The sequence below is a fragment of the Typopeltis vanoorti genome, chromosome 17, assembly GCF_054136105.1.
Source record: "Typopeltis vanoorti isolate ZY-2024b chromosome 17, IOZ_Tvanoo_1.0, whole genome shotgun sequence".
Lineage (NCBI taxonomy): Eukaryota > Metazoa > Arthropoda > Arachnida > Uropygi > Thelyphonidae > Typopeltis > Typopeltis vanoorti.
In genome coordinates, this window is record NC_143565.1 from 33,985,171 (window position 1) to 34,004,279 (window position 19,109).

A 19,109-nucleotide genomic window follows, 5' to 3' on the forward strand; every position below is an offset into this window, starting at 1 on the left:
ACAAAAGAAAAGCAATTACGTAGACATAAAGAGAGAGAGAGAGAGAGATGCTTAAATCAAAGGTGAAACAAATTTCATTCTGAGCTAACCATTGTATGTCATGCTATGCAGCTCTGAATACTTTCATAATAAAAACCCTTTATGCACACACATACACAGAGAGAGAGAGAGTAGAAAAGAAGAAGTAGAGAGATTAAGTAGAGAGATTATTAGATATTTTTTAAATATCTAATAATCTAATAATAGATTATTAAATAGAAGATTAATTAGAGAGAGAGAGAGATGCATAAATGGGGGGGGGGGGGGGGAATGCCCTTACCTGTTTAGATCCAAATATGCTGGCTATGTTATCTCTTATAGAAACTGATCCTTGTGTTGATAAAACCTTTTTTTTTCTAAATAAAAAAAAAATGAAAATGAACATATCATATATATAGAGATACCAGGTTGAAATAAGTATGGGAATTCACTATATAAATTCTACATACCCCAATAAGATGTGTGCCCTCTTGGCCTGCTCACATTTTTCCACCTTTCCAAGTATACTCACTTTCTCTCTCTCTTTTCAGCTGTTTATTGATAAATGAACAAGGAATTTCAGACCATTCCTCCTTCAACATGGTCACTGCTTCATGAACTACTGCCAAATGTTCTGTCCCACTAAGTTCCAGTTCATTCCAAAGATGTTTAACAGGATTGAGATCAGAATCTGTGCAGGCCAGTTCCAAATCATTTTCCTCAAACCATATTATAATATGGTTCATGTGCGAACTTTGATAAATGATTAAACCAAGAATATAATTTCTTGGCATCTTTAATTTATATTATAACCAAGTGAAAAAGCTTTCAGCATTTTCAATATTCTCATCAAAGTCTTCCCAAGACTTAGCTAATTTAACATTATTCTTTGGTTTCTTACATTTTTTCTATATTCCCTAAGAGCACAAGGTGACTTACTTGCCAGGAACTTTCAATATGCTTTCTTCTTTTCCTTGACTGCCTTTTTAACTTGCTGAGTCCACCATGAAATTTTGGTGGACTCAGAATTTCATGTATATAGCATAAACAAGTATAACATAAACAATAGTATAAACAAGTGAAAAAAAATTTCAACATCAATCTCAAATCCAGAATAATTTAGTTATAAGGTGTGACACCTTTGACTATTTGTATATGGAAATATGACTTCTGCACTACTTCAACATTGGTATCACTTCTAGATCTGGCTTCCACTAATGAGACCTCAATAAAGGTCTGGTCTAGATAATGGCCTTTCCTATATTGCATAGCATTATACATGTCCGCAAGGATACGTGCATTGCATTATTGGATACTAAGGCAATTAGTGTGAAGTCATATAAACTTCTCTATTCAAGTAGCCCAAAAGGGAAGGGCCACTACCCAGACTAGTTTCGACCTTTATTGAGGTCTCTTCAGTGGGAGCCAGGCCCAGAAGTGGAGGTACCAGGCAGAAGCAATAGCGAGGTCATCTTTACCTATAGGAATTGTTTCTGGGTAGTGGTCCTTCCGTTAATGCATAACATTATACATATCCGCAAGGAGATGTGTTTTGCATTATGGGAGATACTGAGATAGGAGTGATGTTAGCTTGGTCCACCTTTGCTACGAGTTGCCCGGTGTTGTACTACCGTACCCCAGTCCTGAAGATATTTTCAGGTGCAAACTTTGTTTGCTCACACTTTGATAAAGGATTAAACTAAATTTATTATAGTCTAACCAAGTGAAAAATAAACTTTCAACATCTTTCTCTAAATCCAGAGTAATTTAATAAAAAGTTGGCACACCTTTTGGCAACTCCTATAGGTAAAGATGACCTTGCTATTGTTTCTGCCTGGTATCTCCACTTCTGGACCTGGCTCCCACTGAAGAGACCTCAATAAAGGTTGAAACTAGTCTGGGTAGAGGCCCTTCCCTTAATGCATAACATTATACATATCAGCAAGGAGATGTGTTTTGCATTATGGGAGATACTGAGATAGGAGTGATGTTAGCTTGGTCCACATTTGCTACGAGTTGCCCAGCGTTGTGCTACTTTACCCCAGTCCTGAAGATATTTTCAGGCACAAACTTTGTGTGCTCACACTTGGATAAAGGATTAAACTAAATTTATTATATGATAAAGAGGATATGAAAACTGAGGATAAATATATTCTTGATGTATGGAGTAATAGTAATTATTTTGAAAGATTGCTAAATGAAACAAGCAATGACAGCATGGTGGAAGAAAAACACTCAACAGGAATGCCATCTGCAATATATATATGTGTCCTTGAAGTAGAAATAAGCTATTAACAAAGCTGAAATGAGGGAAGGCAGTTGGAGTAGATGATATTAGACCAGAAATGCTAAAACATGGAGATATAAGTTTTACGGCAGCTACACTGCACAAATCAAAAGTATGGTCATAGAGTCGAATTCCAGATGATTGGAGTAGAGCTCTCATCTATAAAAAAAGGAAATAAAGCTTAATGTGTGAATTGCAGAGGAATTTCTCTACTGAGTGTTCTGGATAAGATTTATGCAAGTATTCTTGAAAAATGGCTAAGAAAAATTGCAGAGGAGAAGCTTGAAGAAGAACAAGCTGGGTTCAGGCCAAACAGAGATTGTCAGGATCAGATATTCACTTAAAGACAAATAGTTGAGAAATCATAGGAATATTACAAATCTGTATTTAAGTTCTGTAGATCTGGAAAAGACATAAGACAAGGTCCCAAGAGGAACGCTGTTCAAAATGCTCCAGTTATATGGTGTAAATGGAACATTATATCCAGCAACACTTAATCTATATTTGAGTTGTTAATCAGCAGTTTGAGTTGAAGGAGGTACAGGAAGATGGTTTGATGTTAAGTGAGGCATGCGACAAGGATGTACATTATCTCCATTGTTATTTGTTATCTATATGGATCACGTTATGAAGGAAAAAGGTATTCAACATGATATCAAAATTGGAGATACTATTCTCAGCTCTTTACTTTATGCAGATGATGTTATACTTATGAATAAATCCAGTACAAATTTGCAAGCTTCCTGGCCTAAATTGAATAACTGTTGTAATATGTTTGGTATGAAAATCAGCATTAAAAAGACAAAGACATTGAGAAAACATAGGCAGATCTAAAAACATCAACTGCATCCTGATGGAGAACCTATAGAACAAGTAAAACATTTCAGTTATTTAGGCATAATTTTTAGTGAAGATGGCAAATTACATTTGAAAATAGACAGCAGCATTAATAAAGCTGGTATAGTAGAAAGTCCACTGAATGAATTTATATGGAATGAGAAATCAAAACACTAAACTAGCTGTATACAAGACAGTATTCAAACCAATTTTAACTTATGGATCTGAGACCTGGGTTAGAAATAAAAGTCTTGATCAAAGACTGGAGATCACAGATATGAGAGTCTGGAGAAAGATTAGGGGATTGAACAGATGACATTAAGCAGTATCACATTAAAAATGAGGATATTAGAAAAGAACTCGACACCGTTAGCATTCAGAAATGTGTTAACAGAGCTATTCTCAGGTGGTATGGCCACTTAAACAGAATGGAAGAAGAAAGATTAGCTAAACAAGTGTTCTTTGCCAGGATGGCAGAAAAAAGGCCCAGAGGAATAACAAGATGTAGGTGGATTGAAACAGTAAAAGATGCCTTAGAAGACAGAAATATAAGATCTCATAATATTGGAATGTTGACACATAATAGGTAATCTGGAGGAAAACTGTTGATAGGAAGCTAATAATGAAGTAACTGTTCATATAGTACTATCATAAGATCCTGTACACCAAGCTGAGGGTAGAAATTTGATGAAGTTTTTTTTATCACTTTATTACTTGTAAATTACTTGGGAATGAATGCCCTTCGGAGGATAAGTCGCTTACTCAGTGAATGACGAATGATAAGTATAATATATATACCTAATTTAATCTATATATACAGAATAAAAGCATCCATCTTTAAAATCTATAACAGATTGATACAAAATTAATATAAACATTACCAAGTAAAAAAAACATATCAAAACAATGATTTCTAAAAACAGTTCTACATATATTTCTTTTTTAATTCCATATGAATTTTTAAAATAAAAGCATTAAATTTCATACTTTTTTCCAATTTGGTTGATGCATGTGATGCGTTTATTTGTACATATCAAACAGTAAGCAGTTAATAAATGTGCCATTTTGACAAATTCCTTTTGGGCTTTGTGTTGAAATTCTTTGAGTCTGACAGGAAGGGTGGCAAAGAGATTTTGCAAAGAAACTGTGGTACCAATCTGCAATGAAATAAACATGTAGCTATAAATATGGAAATTTAATTAATACAAAATTAATATAAAAATGAACAACACACAGAAAATAAATACACAAACTTATTTCATAAGTTTCAAACACTTATGAAAAATAATTTTTATGAGGATCTCAAAGATATGAATTCATCATCCACTAGGTAAGTAATGAATTTTGTAAATCAATAAATTTCAAACAAATTATATATTTGGTTTAATCCTTTATCCAAGTGTAAGCAAACAAAGTTTGCATCTGAAGTATTTTCAGGACTGGGGCAACTCATGGTAAAGGTGGAATAAGTTCTGATCAGTTGCCTCAGTATCTCCCATAATACAAAACACATCTCCCTGCAGACATATATTAAGAGAAGGGCCACTACCCAGACTGGTTTTGACCTTTATTGAGGTTTCATCAGTGGGAGCCAGACCCAGAGGTGGTAATACTAAGGTGGAAGTAATGCTGAAGTATCACCATATACCAGTTGCCAAAAGGTGTCAACACCTTATTATTAAAATTCTCTGGATTAGAGATAGCTGATGGAAGTTTTTTCACTTCGCTATGCTACCAATTATATATTTGGTTTAATCCTTTATCCAAGTGTAAGCAAACAAAGTTTGCACCTGAAGTATTTTCAGGACTGAGGCAACTCGTGGTAAAGGTGGAATAAGTTGTGATCACTTGCCTTAGTATCTCCCATAATGCAAACATCTCCTTGCACATCTCCTTCAGGCGCAAACTTTGTTTGCTTACACTTGGATAAAGGATTACACCAAATATATAATTGGTAGCATAGCCAAGTGAAAAAACTTCCATCAAATTACAAACAAAATTATGGAAAATTTAGTGATGACTCTAGCTTACCCTTTTTATTACCTGTTATTAAGTACTGATTAAAGTAACTACTAATATTTAATCAATATTAAAAATAATTACATGTTTCAATGAACTGGTATCCATCCTTCCTCCACTTTCCACTAAGCCTATAATAACATGAGTATAGTTCGCCCACCATTTCTAGATCCCTTGTTGGATTTGTGCCAAGAATAGTCGATTCATGCTGAAGGGGAGAAAGAAATGAAGGATGTACGAATTGGTCGCCAACATGTGAAATCACGTGCTTTCTTGTCTGTCGCTGTACTAGCTTGATTTTTGTTGTTCTCTTTTTGCATTATTTTTTTATTATTAATTTGTATGATGGATCCAATACAGTCAACAAGTTCTATTGTTACACGTTTCAGTAGCTCTTGCAAAAGAATATTGAATAATGTGCTGACATTCTGCAAAAAAGAATCGTCAGAAGGCCGTCTTCTTGCTCCCCTTTCTCAAGTCATAAAACGTGCAAGTGCAATTGTGGGCGTATTGGGGTCGACTGTTAAAAGAATTCGTAGGGAATCAAAAGGTGAAGGTAAGCCAAAATTTAAATCTCCTAAAAAAAAAAAAAAGCGCCAGAGTAAAGAAAACCATCGAAACCGTAGCTTTGAATGATTTTGATGTAGACGTTATAAGAAGAGCTATTCACGAATTTTACGTATTCGAGAAAAGAGTGCCAACTGTTCCGAAATTGATTCCTGTGCTTAAAGAAAAAATTAATTTTCCTTGGAAAAGAGAAACTTTAAGGAAAATACTTAATGAAATCGGATTTTGTTTTAAAAAGTCCCAGAATAAAAGGAAACTTATCATGGAGCGAAGTGACATTGTTTTATATAGAACGCAGTATTTGCACCTATTAACACTCTACGTACATTTTTCCAACTGTTATACAAGCAAAATAGTTACACTTTAAAAACAGCAATGTTCGTAAAAGAAAAGCTAAATTTTCCGACCTGTAATAATAAACAAACTCAGTTTGTTTATTATTACATCCTAGAAGACAGACTGATTACCTTATTATCGGAATGGATTCTCCTTTTTCTGACATGCACAGTAGTTTCGAGGGACTTCAAATCAGTGGGCGAACTATAGCAGTACTGTTAGACTCTATTTATAATTCATCTGCTATCTTACTGAACCTGCTTCTCCACTTCCTCTTTCCATCCATCAACTATATCTAACTCTACCTGTCTAGAACAGACTTCCTCACAGAGTATTCCCCTTCCCCCAAGGAATACAACCTACGAGGGGGATCTGAAAAGCTTCAATAAACACCTAGAACAAAAATGATATTAAAGTGACTGATATAACCACAAGAAAGAACATATGGGGATATAAGAATATAAGAACATAAGTTACCTTCATAACTCTGTTACTAGTATGTTCTTTCTTGTGGTTATATTAGTTGCTTTAATATCATTTTTGTTCAGGTGTGTTCAGAGCTTTCCAGCTCCCTTGTATAGATATCCAAAAAATATATAAAGATTTTTTTTTTAACCAACCCCCATACACATAACTAATGTATTATAATTTCTGCAACCACTTGTGTATGAAACTCATATTAATAAAAACAATCCTATCATCATTCCTGCTATCCTGCTAACATTAGTAAGCTAAGACTCTATTTCAATGATAGAAAAACATGAGATCTATGCCAGACTTCTTTTAGCCAACAGTAATAAAAGCATGGCACAGATAATAGAGGCAGATACAATAAAAGATAAGACAAGTAAAATACTTCATGAACCAGATAAAATACTATACCCTCTTTCTCCCTCCCTCATATCACAAAATCAAAATTGCAAAAAAAAATAAAAAAACATTATTCCCATCATTTATATAGAGTAGTTCATCTGAAAGTACATCGATGGATGTGTAACGTGCACAGAATGCATATAATGAAGCTTGTAAGTTAGCCTATTTTGGACAGAGAGGAAATTATTAACTTAGAAAACAACAAGAAATACATCAACTATAATTGTTAAGAAAAGCAGGTAAAGCAGACTATGATTTGGACACCAAATCACAGAGGCTCAACTGATAGACAATAATTATTACACAAAAAGCTACTTTTGGAGTCAACAAGAATGAAGCAGTTCCCGAACATTACTACATGTGCCTGCATTAATTTATCCAAAATTTAAGAAACCATGATTCTAAGAACTCCTTTAGCTCTATAACCAAGACCACCTAGAAGACACTTACTATGGCTTTAGTTCTTTTTTTTTTCTTGCTATTACATGATGAAATGTATACACTAGATGCATGACTATAGTGTGTTCTAGGATAAAAAAGAAAAAAAAAATTTCAAAAAAAAAAAAGATGGTCACTTCATCACATTTATATAATACTATTGTTATTATTACTGTTGGTAATTCCAAAATAGATGGTAAGTCCGTCTAGGGTAGCAAAGGCAGGAACCCAGAGGAAGTGGTGGTGGCCACCTGAATTCTATCTTCTGCTCAATTTAAATGCAATACTACTACTACTAGATGTGTATAACTGGACAAAATCAGTGACATGCACTACTATTTACAGGCATTCAAACAGAACTGTTTATTCATCAGTGAACCTAAAATGGCATACTCTATGACTTCAGCTCACCTTAACTTCACACATTACATCATGCACGTTACATAAGAAGGGCAGAACACGTTTTTGCCAGGTCTGATATTCCTTACCAAAGGTTATCAGACTTGAAATCTCCATTCACATGATCAGCTTTGCCTCATTTTGTTGCCTTTACTTACTGCTATACTGACAATTTTGATTATTTATCTCTGAAAGATCGTATTCTAATTATCCAAACAATGAGATAACCTTCCGTGGAGATTTTAGTATCTATAATTCAGTGCAGATTGTAAACTGGATTACGTCTATATTATCATTTGAGAATGTCCTTAAGTAATATATGATTTTCATCATTATATGCGAGACATTACTGAAGAACTAATGACATGTCTATAATTCAGTGTGAATTATGTTAGATCATTACTGACAACAAATGGAAAGAGAGAATTGTTTGCTGTCAGTAATAATCTAATGCAAATCATTCACCAACAGAATGCCAGATAATATTCATATTCCCAACACCATGAATATTTTCTAAACTAACTCTTTATCAAAATACACTATTAATGTTACTTCTCTTGGCAACTCTGACCATCACTGTTCATGATTCTTTATCTACAGATCAACCTTCTCCCAACCTATCTCAGCCTTGTATTGTGTCTCCACCGCTCAATCAACAGACTGTGGGTTTGAACTCTACTGAAGGCATTATCATTTGAGAATGTCCTTAAGTAACATATGATTTTCAGCATTACTGAAGAACTAATGACATGAAAAAGTACCACATCTGGTCTTCAGAGTAGGCTTTCTGATTATCTAATTCTTAGTCCATCTACCATACTAACACAGTATAGTTACTTTTGTGGGTTGGATTCACATCAAGAAAAACTAAAATAAAATTTTAAATAATTAAAATTTGACATATTAACCATATGAAGAGATTGTGAGTTCAGCCTGAGGCATGTAAATGGGGGAGGGGGTATGACTAATTATATATTAATAACTTGAAATACATACCTGTCTAGAACATATTAATAACTTGAAAGACATACCTGTCTAGAGCAAGAAATTTTTTGGGACAAATTTCCATTGTGATCATATTCCAAACGTGAACCAACAGCTGCATTTTTATGGCGTGTAACAACAACCATGTCACTATGAAGGGGAGAAAAAGTATCATTATGATATAACATCTTCCAAATAAAGAGAGAGAAATCATAAGTAATAGAACAGTATATAAGCATGCCAAAAGAAATATGCCTGCTTATTCTTCTTTCTTGCCACTGCTTTACATTACTAGTGAGAATTATGTTGTTGACAAGCAAGGCTTTTTGTAAGCAAGATGTTAAGCAAGATTTCTATGACAGCAAGGATTTTTTAAGGGTGTTCACTGATTTTGATTTAAAAATTAATAAATATATTAATTTCCATAGCTTAATGAAAGCCATATCATTTCCATAACTACTAATTCGTTAACTTTTTTAATGGTGCTGATCCACAAAAACTGTGTTTTCTTTAATGTGAATCACATACACGAAAGTTTGTAAACCTATCATGCATTATTTAAGCATAAGAAGTTTCAATGAAAAAGAGGAAAATGATAAATTTATCATCTAGAGATGATAAAGATGGCATACATACTGATAAGGATATTCTGTCTTGAGGTGAATAGCAATCATCCTAAGACATGCTGAAAAATTAAGCAGTGAGAGAATAGTGATAGAGATTATCCAGGTGAAATGCAGTCATCAGTACATTTCTGTAATGCAGGAAGGAAAAGCTGTCAGAAATTTGAAACATGTGAGGCAAAGAGCAACTAAAATAGATGATCAACCAGAAATGCATGAATATGAAAAAATATTTTTTGTTCTTCCATAATTCAGAATATCTGGTCAGAAGGCAAAATTTCATTTGAGTGGAGTCGAGTTTTCATAGTACTCATCTATTAAAAATGAAAAGAAAAGAAAACTGAATGTGAGCATTACATAGATGAATTTCCCTAGGAAGTGTCCCAAGTAAGAAGCATACTTGCAAAAAGAAAAACTGTGGAAGTAAGGTAGGTGCAGGCCAAATGGGACACAGATTTTTTACTTTAACACAAAGAGTCAAGAGATCATGGAAATATAACAAGAATCCATTACAAGTTCTGCAGATCTGAGAAAAAAGTAAGTTACAAGGGTTAAACAACAACAGCTATTTCAAAATGCTACAATTATATAGTTAAAGAGAACATTTACACTACATAATTGTAAAATTATATAGCAAACAGAGCAATGTATGGATTATGACTGTAAGTCAGCAATTAGAATTGAAGGATATACAAAAAGAATTTTTGATAGTGAGTGAAGAGGAGGGGGGGTCTTCTATTAGGTGGATGCCCTCTTCTGTACAGAATCGAGAGTTCCTGGTGGGGATCACCATCCCCCAAATGTGAGAACAATAATTTAAGGTCAGTCAGACTTGAGTTTTAAGTGCTAGGTGTGTGTAGCAAGAAAAAAAGCAGTGCTCTAATGAAAAGAAATACCAAGTTTTTTGAGGGCTGAAGAGGCGAAGGAGGTGATATGATGATACCAGAATAACCTACAGGTGAAAGTAAACCCTAGAAGAGAAAACTGATCTTGACTAGATCAAAACATTATTAATTATCAGTTATCATTATCATTCCAGGTAAGACAAGACTGTGATTGAAAGCAATGAATGTCACTAGATTATTCGGTGTTTAAGACATTAATGGAAGATCTCAAAGTTTGAATCATTCAAGTGCTACAAGGTTCCTTGTAGCACTTGAATGTAATGGAAGGTCATCAACGCTAGCTTCTTGCTATGTAAAGATCCATTAGTTAATTAGTGATCACCATTATGGATTCTGCCATTCTCATTCTACAGCACTGATGTGTGGGGGGGGGACAACAGTTTGATGACAGACTTTAATCCTTTTAAGGGAAGGCTAGCTTGCTTCCATGCTTTTAAGTAGATGCCAGATGAGTGTGATAGCGATATAGGTGAGAGGATGTATGTTAATAGAACATAAGTTTTAGCACATATGGAGGGACACCATTAATGAGGAATTTTCTGATGTTCCTCTGGTTAAAAATCAGAGAGCATGCTCTGAGCAGTTTATGATATAGAAGGAGGTGGTTATTTGCTTTCGTCATCTATACAAAAGACCGATGCCAAGAGATCTGCATTATCTTTGGGTGATGTCACCATGGTATCATAGGCAAGGGACCAGAAAGTTCAAATACCATTTGAGTAGTAGCCAAGCTTATTGAATTGCCACTTATAAGCTGCTTTGGATATGTTAATGTTCTTACATGTTTCAAGCTATAACAGACTGATCAAAAAAGCTGGAGATTGACTTAAGCCACTGAACACATGATAAATTTTTATCTTAGACTACAATGACACATTTTGTAAAGAACAAAGCCTTAGATAGAGGCTGGCAGTTTCCAGTGGAGAAGGGCACTAAAGGCCCCATTTCAGTAAGGAGTATTTAAGTTATTTGGCCAAATGACTTGAATTAGAAGCAGAAATAATATAGTAGAAATAGTATAGTAGACCATGCAATGAGTTATAGACATCCTGGAGCTCATACCAATTGGCACTAATAGAGAGCCATACAGTACTAGGCTGAGAATGGTTGGGAAGAAATCAATCTGCGGAAAAGAAAAGGTGAATAAGGTTATGGTTAGCATTGCCAATAGGAAAGCAAACATCCACAGTGTATTTGGAGGGAGAGCTGGTTTTGAAAAACATCCAGTGTTGGAAGAATAAGAATTATCTTGTATTCCAGTTAATAAGTTAACGATTTACATCAAATCATATCATTGAGAGTGATTTAGCATCTCTTTTGGCTAGATCGATGAAGTTAGAAAAGGAAAACAGATTGAGATATAAACATTAAAGTCTCCTAGGGAAAACAGGCTCATAGTTTGGATAATTATACTGCATAAAATCAGCTTTCAGAGCTAAATCATTAAAGGGGCTCATAGCATAGCTAAGTTAGGAGAACAGTAAAAGCAGCAAATGAAAACTATCAACTGAGGCAAGAAAATCTTGAACCAGAGCAGGAGCAAGAGTAAAACAGGGCTGCCACTCACATTTTTCAAAATTCCCCAGATTAGACCTAAAAAATTCCCCAGGTAGTAATAACTAGGGTCGGATTTTTAGGTCGTAAAAAAAGTGCAAAACATGCGTCCAAGTATACACTAAAAACATTTAAAACATCCAAAATATGCTCTTAAATATGCAAAAAACTCAAACTATGCACTTAAATATGCCTTTATTAATTTATAATTCTGCATGGTTTAATTAAAACATTACACATAAATTAAAAACATAATATAAAATACAAAAAATTGACATTTAAATAGTTATCTACTAACTGACCAGAAAAATGACTTAAAAATTTGCTCTTTTTTTTATTAATTTTTTTTTATTAATTCTCTCTTTCATTCTTCGTATAAAAATTATACGAAGAATACATGCTTAACTTACTTTAATTGACATTTCTTCCCTCTTCTTCTTTGTCAATATCTTCTGGTAATTGATCACATTCCCTTTGCTGCTTTGCATATTAAGTCGATTTTTATATCTATTATAAACTGTGTGACTTTCCAACTCCTTGATTAATGTTTTCGGTGGCTCCCAAGAAGTACACGTTGCATTTTGTCTCGCTAAGCACTGCTTTGCTAGGATTCTGTCTCTCACAGTTTCTGTTTTTAATGAATTAGCTAATTTTGTTTTTATACAATTCACTTGTGAGAAAATTCACTCCATGCATGCAGATGAATGTAGCAGAATAGTAAGATTTGTCATAAACTATGACAGTAAACCATATTTATTATTAATCATGCCATCTTTTATGTCAGTCAATGAATGCCAATATCTTTAGGAATTGGTAGATCTGATGCTACGAGACAATAACTTCTCCACTCATCATCTATTTGATTTAACCTAATATCATCAACAAGTGAGGAGAATTGAGCAACAAGAGGAATAATGGTAGATGGTGACTGGCTAGGGTCACTAGCAACTTTTGGATCCAAGTTTGCAACAGTGCTGTCTTCTTCGAAGACAAATCTTTTCTTTATTTGCGAACTAAGTTCCACAAGAACCTTTAAACAATCATTTTTAAATCTTAACAAAACAGCGTTATCTTCGAAAGGGTTTCTAATTAAGTGCAGCATTGCTCTACCACCGAAGTAAATATCATCAACATTTTTATAGTTGTTTGGTTTCTTTGATCAATTTCTGATAATTTAGCTGTTCTTAAAATCTCATCTTTAATGAACAACTAAGTAAATCGAGATATTCTGTTGATACATTTAGGAATAGTTGGTGTAACCTGAAATGCTCTGATTGAAAATCTATTTCAAGTGTATTTACTTTTTCAAGAATATACTGAAGGAAAAAAAGCATTGGTCTGGTTCCAAGGTCAGTAAGTGTATCATAAATTTTTTTGGCATTGTCAATTTTATCTGTCCTTGATTCATTTTGAAAGTATAGAACTAATGCATCATACTGTTCTAAAATAGTTGATACCACTTTTTCCCTCGACAGCTACCTGGTTTGAGCAAGTTTGGGAATTTTATGTGTAGCTATATCAGCAGCTTCTTGAAGTAGAAAATCTCTTTGCCACTTAGCGCTGCAGGAGAAATAGGAGGTTAAATCCTTTAGAAAAGCTTCTAAGTATGAGGGTAAAACACTGACTACATGACTAGCACATAGAGCAAATGAATGACAAATGCAACCCATCACAAAAACAGATGGGACAGACATCATCTGACGTCATCTTTCAACAGTTTCCGAAATCCACTGTTAATGCCCATCATGGAGGAACAGTTATCACTACCAAACCCAATGATATTGCCATGATCCAGCAGTTTTGACAGCACTGTAAAGTAAAATATTTGGAAAAGATTGTTAAAATTTCCGATAAGGCACAATTTGCATCATATAAGGTAGCTGAATTAATTTCTGTAAAATTAAAACCACATACTATAGCAGAGTCTCTTATTTTACCAGCATGTTGTGAAACAGTAAACATTATGTTTGGCAACGAAGCAGAAAAGGAAATTATGAAAATTTCTCACTTGGATGATACAATAAAAAATAAAATTAAAGATATGTCAGATGATATTTGAGAAATATCATCTGACATATCCAAATAAACTTTCCAAACAACATTTTGCTTGACAAATTGATGAGTCCACTGACATTAGTGAATAGTGAATCAATTTCTATGCTGCAGAGAACTTACCAAACATATAACAGGACAAGATATTTTTGACTATTATGTCATATTTAGACAATTTTAAAATTTCATGGGAGCTGTGTGTAGGAATTTGTACGGATGGTGCTCCATCAATGGTAGGCTCTATTAAAGGATTTGTTACCCTTGCAAAGAAAATAAACTCAAATATTATATCTATGCACTGTTTTTTGCACAGAGAATCCCTAGTTTCAAAAACATTATTGGCAATAAAACCTGTACTAGACCAAGTTGCAAATATGGTGAATTACATCAGGTCAAGATCTTTAAAAGCATGCCTTTTTTTAAAAAAAAACTTTGCATATCTATCGAAGCTAAATACAAATCTTTGCTTTTACACACTGAAATAAGATGGTTATCCAGGGGTAAAGTGCTATTCTGAATTTTAGAACTTAAGAATGAATTATTGACCTTTTTTTCAAAATGAAGGTACAGATGCTTTTGTAAAATGTCTTCGAAATGATATTTGGTGTGCTAAAATAGCATATTTAGCAATATTTTTAATTACTTAAATAGCATTAATACAAGTATCCAAGAGAAAAATGAAAATATTTTGACATCCACTGACAAATTGTCAGCTTTTCAGAAAAAAAGTATATCTTTGGAAAAACCGCATATCAGAAAAAATACAGTAGATATGTTTCCTTCATTCCATAATAAAACGTCGAGAGAATTATTTCCATTATAACAGAGCATTTAACAATATTGGAAGAAAAGATTTCAAGTTACTTTCCGTCCTTCAATACACACAATTATGACTGGATACGAAATCCATTTGGCACAGTTAATACATCGAGTTGTGAATTTTCGTTACAAGAAGAACAATTGGTTACCTTGTCAATGTGTAAAAATAATCATAATTAAAATTCTGAATATTTTTACGAATTGTTTATGTTAAAATGTTTATTAGTTTTAGTTTCATAACACGCATTGTTGGCACTTGCGATGTGCCCGTTATTGAAATTGTTTTGTCAAAAGTGATATGTAAAGAAGTTAAAAAAAAATTGATGTACTTACCAGATTTGATATTTGTATTACTTACAGGAATTTTATTGTAATTTAAAATATTAAGTTTTGTGTTTTTATGAAGACATTCTCTCTTGTCGCTAACGGAGACAACGTGTCAGCCATTATTTATACCTAACTTCTTGCTTACCAGTTTCATAGAGTGCGCATGCTTGCCGAGAAGTTGGATGTGTGATTGACAGCTGACAAGGAAAGCATTTGGTATCTGAGTAACGGCTGTAAACAAGGATAGCGTTCGGAAGGAACACAGGCCGGCAGATATTTAGGTTCGGAGGAACTTAAGTTTTTTATGTGACAGTCAGAGGAAAATTAATAGTATATTCTGAAAAAGGAATCGTGGAACTATTAAGTTTCAAAGTGGAATAAGTATTGATAAGTAAAAGAGTAAAAGGGAAATATTGCTATATGTGTTTTAAATGGAATATTGGAGGAAACACTAATTGAAAGATTTATAGTAGATTCCGAAAAGGTAATCGTAGAACTGTGTTTTTTTTTTTATTGGAAGAGTTAAGACTGTCAATAAGCATTTAGTGAATAAAAGAAGAAGTTGCTATTTACGTACTAAAGGAATGTTCGAGAAAACTCTGATTAGGAAGTTTCATCTGTATTAAGGACACCGGATCTGACTGTTATTTCTACTGAAGAAAAGAGATAGAATTAAGTTTGGAAGAATTAATGTGTGCTACATGAGTGATGAGAAAGGATCCTGTAAAAATGAAGAATAGAGTCATATATTTTCGGATGTCAGAGAAAGAAACTGGTTATGAACATTTTGTGACTGTGCAAACAAAGTGTTTAGTCTAGTCTTAAGTGTAAATTTATTTAAAAAGGCCTTGGATCCAATTAATTTGTAGTTTGTTATGTAATATTTGTTTGAAGTGTATATATATATTGTTTTTGTTTTATTAAATGTGTTTATTTTGTATTTTGGTCTTGAGTCAGTGATTATTTGGATTCTGAAAGAAAGAGTTAAGATCACTGCACCAATTGGAGTGAACCCTTGTGCATATAATAACATATAGGTGCATTCGGAATTAAAAAAATAATTGTTAGAAACAGAGATCATCTCTATGGTAGGATCAATAATATGAATATCTATGAATATCATCTATATAAAAATCCACCAATTATTAACAAATGGACTGTTCTGTAAAAATGAAATTCTTTGAAATAACTCTTGAGGAACTTTGGATTTTTGTCCAAGCTGAATACCCAACTCTCTCCACAAGGGCACTGAAAATTTTATTACAGTTTTCAACATCATATTTCATTGAGCTCCTTTTCTCAATATTAACCAATACAAAAACTAAAAAGCGTGAAAGACTTACTAATCTAGACAAAGAGATGAGGGTAGCTATATCACATATTAGACCAGATATTACTGAAATGTCAAAAGCTGACAAGCTCAAGTATCACATTAAAATAAATTCCATTTTTATAAAAGGCAAGTCCATGCATATTTTTATTGTTAGTTTTATGACCCTAATGCTTTTGGTGTTCCTAAATTTTTCTTATAATCAAAAGTGTTCCATGACTTCGAAAAGATTAAAAACCACTGGATTAGGGTCATTAAATATATGAATTATAAATTAATTAGTATGTAATTCAATTTAATAAACACTTCATAAATGTAATAATTTTGAATTGTTTATTAAATTTAATTCAAGAATAAATTACTGAATTAATAAACTTTTGGACTTTCATTTTTCAACTACAGAGAGAAAGTATGAAAAACGTAAGTGGAACATATCCATATAATATTTTGACTAGACTACATCAATTTGATTATAGACCCACCTTAAAGCACACAGAGAACTTAATGCTTCTCCTCTAAATCCAAAAGTATCGACATTAACCAGATCTGAAAAATCTTGAAGTTTTGAAGTGTGGTGCTTCAATGCTATAATAATATTTTAACACAGATGAAAAAAAAAAAAAACCTCTGTTATTATCAAAGATTATTAAAATTTCTCAATATCTTCAAAAAAGCAAATACATCAAGATATTCTATTTATACTAAGAAATTATTACTAAGTTATCTCTCTAAAACTTCTCATTAATCACTTTTCTACCTAATTAAAAATAAACAATCACTTATAATGCAGATTAGAAAAAACTTCTCTCTCCTTAAAACAAGCTTTGCAATGCTTGACAAAAAAGGGATTAAAGTAAAATAATGCTCTGAAAAAAAAAAAAAAAAAGCAAACTTTTTTTTGAAAAAAAAAAAAAAAAAAAAGAACATATATACATACACATACTGTCCAAGAAAAAAGTTTGCTTTCTTCTTAACCCTTTGACATATAAATTATTTTTAAAGTTGGAACAGATAAAACTACTATTTATTTAATTCATGTGATTTATTTCGTTAATTGTTACCTTATTATAAAGAATATTAATAATTTTGCAAAGTATGATACTTTTCGAAGCACTTAGGTAAATGTAATGGTATCAAACATTTTTTACATTGCCATGTAGTCTCACTTCTTACATTATGCTTAGCACATAAATGGCATCTCTTTGCTGGATGTTGCTTTTTATCAGTAGAGGGTATATGTTCAGAGAAATGTGCCCAATTTTTTGCCTGCAGTCTAATTGGGCAGTCCTCTTGCGATGGACGTCCACGGGTACTATAATTAGGTAAAGATATATTTGACAACATATCTTCTGCTATGTTCAAACAGAAATTGACTATTGTTAGTTTTGATGTATTGGGTAGCTTGGAATATAAAACATAAGCATTGTAAATAGCGATATCCATCAAATAGAAAAATATTTTCTTGTAACCTTTGACACATTTTCGCATAATAGGAAAACAAGCAAGTAGTTGGTCTTGCCTATCGACACTGCCCATTCAGCAATTGTATTCAAGAACACATTTAGGTTTTATTACTTTTTCTTCATCGCTCCTCTTACTTCTCCTTACTTTTCCTGTATCTACCATTTCTTCTTTTGAATGTTTTGTGCTTATCATGTAAGCATCCTTCTTATCGTGCCAACATAATGAAAAAATTCCTTGACAAGAGGAATTATTCTCTAGGTATTATAATACAGCTTTGCAAATACGTTAAATGTTTCAAATTTAAGAAAAAAGAGTAGTTATCTAGTATTTCAACAAAAGACCACTCACTAGTTTGTGTAAATAACAGTGGAAATGTAAATACTTAATATTTGTTAGAGCCATAAGTATTAGGAGTTATTGAATGACTTGCACAAATTTCTAAAGGGGATGTAAACTCAAAGCAGTAATGTGAGGGGAGCGGTTTGCCCCGGGCAATCGCATAGCGACAGCGCATGAGAAAGGTGGACCCTGTGACGTCGACCCACCTGAAAGCGCTAGGTGGACATCGCGAAGTGCAAGAATCGCCGGGAACCAAGGCGAAATAAAAGAGTCAAGAACCCCACACACAAGGCATTTTTTGTTCTTGATCTCCTGGTGTAGGTCTCTCGGTGTCGTGAACTGGAGAAGGGTGGCAGTACCTCCATTCCGGAGGTTTTTGATCGAGGCATCGGTGGAAACTCGAGGTCCGTAGTCCCGTGGAGTGAGTATAGGCCCAGCTGTCCCAGAAAGAAAGGTTACGTGCTCGTTATGCAGAGACCGTAATTCACGGATAGCATGAAGAACCACATGTGTGCTTAAAGCCAGAGAGGAACCTGTGGAAAATTCGATCAAGGAGAAACAGATTCCTGAAAATCAATTAATGTGATGAACGTTCAAGATAGATAAGTAGAATTTATTAATTTTGTTAGCTATGGATGAAAGGATTTGTGCCACGTTGTGATTCAGAGGAAAGAACATTAATTATTATAAAGAACTGAACTGTAGTGATCTTCAGATAAATACTGTAAATTTACTGTTTCCTTATGGAACTGAATTATAACATGTATACCATATATATATATATAAACATATATATACATAATATATATAAACCACCTTTAAACCCCTGCCCAAATAAGCTAAGACACCTACTCAGTTCCTCTAAAGATCCTCTTCCACACCTAGCACACCCAGGGGTATACAAAATACACTGCACATGTAACATACCATACATAGGG

The 19,109-nt window shown here is 33.4% G+C and overlaps 1 protein-coding gene across 2 annotated transcripts in view; it reads right to left on the bottom strand.

Annotated features, from left to right (window-relative positions):
* Window positions 1–19,109, bottom strand: part of Pms2 (mismatch repair endonuclease PMS2) — a 272,119-nt gene that overhangs the window by 226,464 nt on the left and 26,546 nt on the right. For both annotated transcript variants that reach the window (XM_090407693.1, XM_090407694.1), the window contains exons 4-7: window positions 16,851–16,953; window positions 8,806–8,908; window positions 4,130–4,299; window positions 320–395 (exon numbers count right to left, since the gene is read on the bottom strand). In XM_090407693.1, the coding sequence (XP_090263819.1) occupies window positions 320–395; window positions 4,130–4,299; window positions 8,806–8,908; window positions 16,851–16,953 (452 nt within the window). The remainder of the gene's footprint in view (window positions 1–319; window positions 396–4,129; window positions 4,300–8,805; window positions 8,909–16,850; window positions 16,954–19,109) is intronic.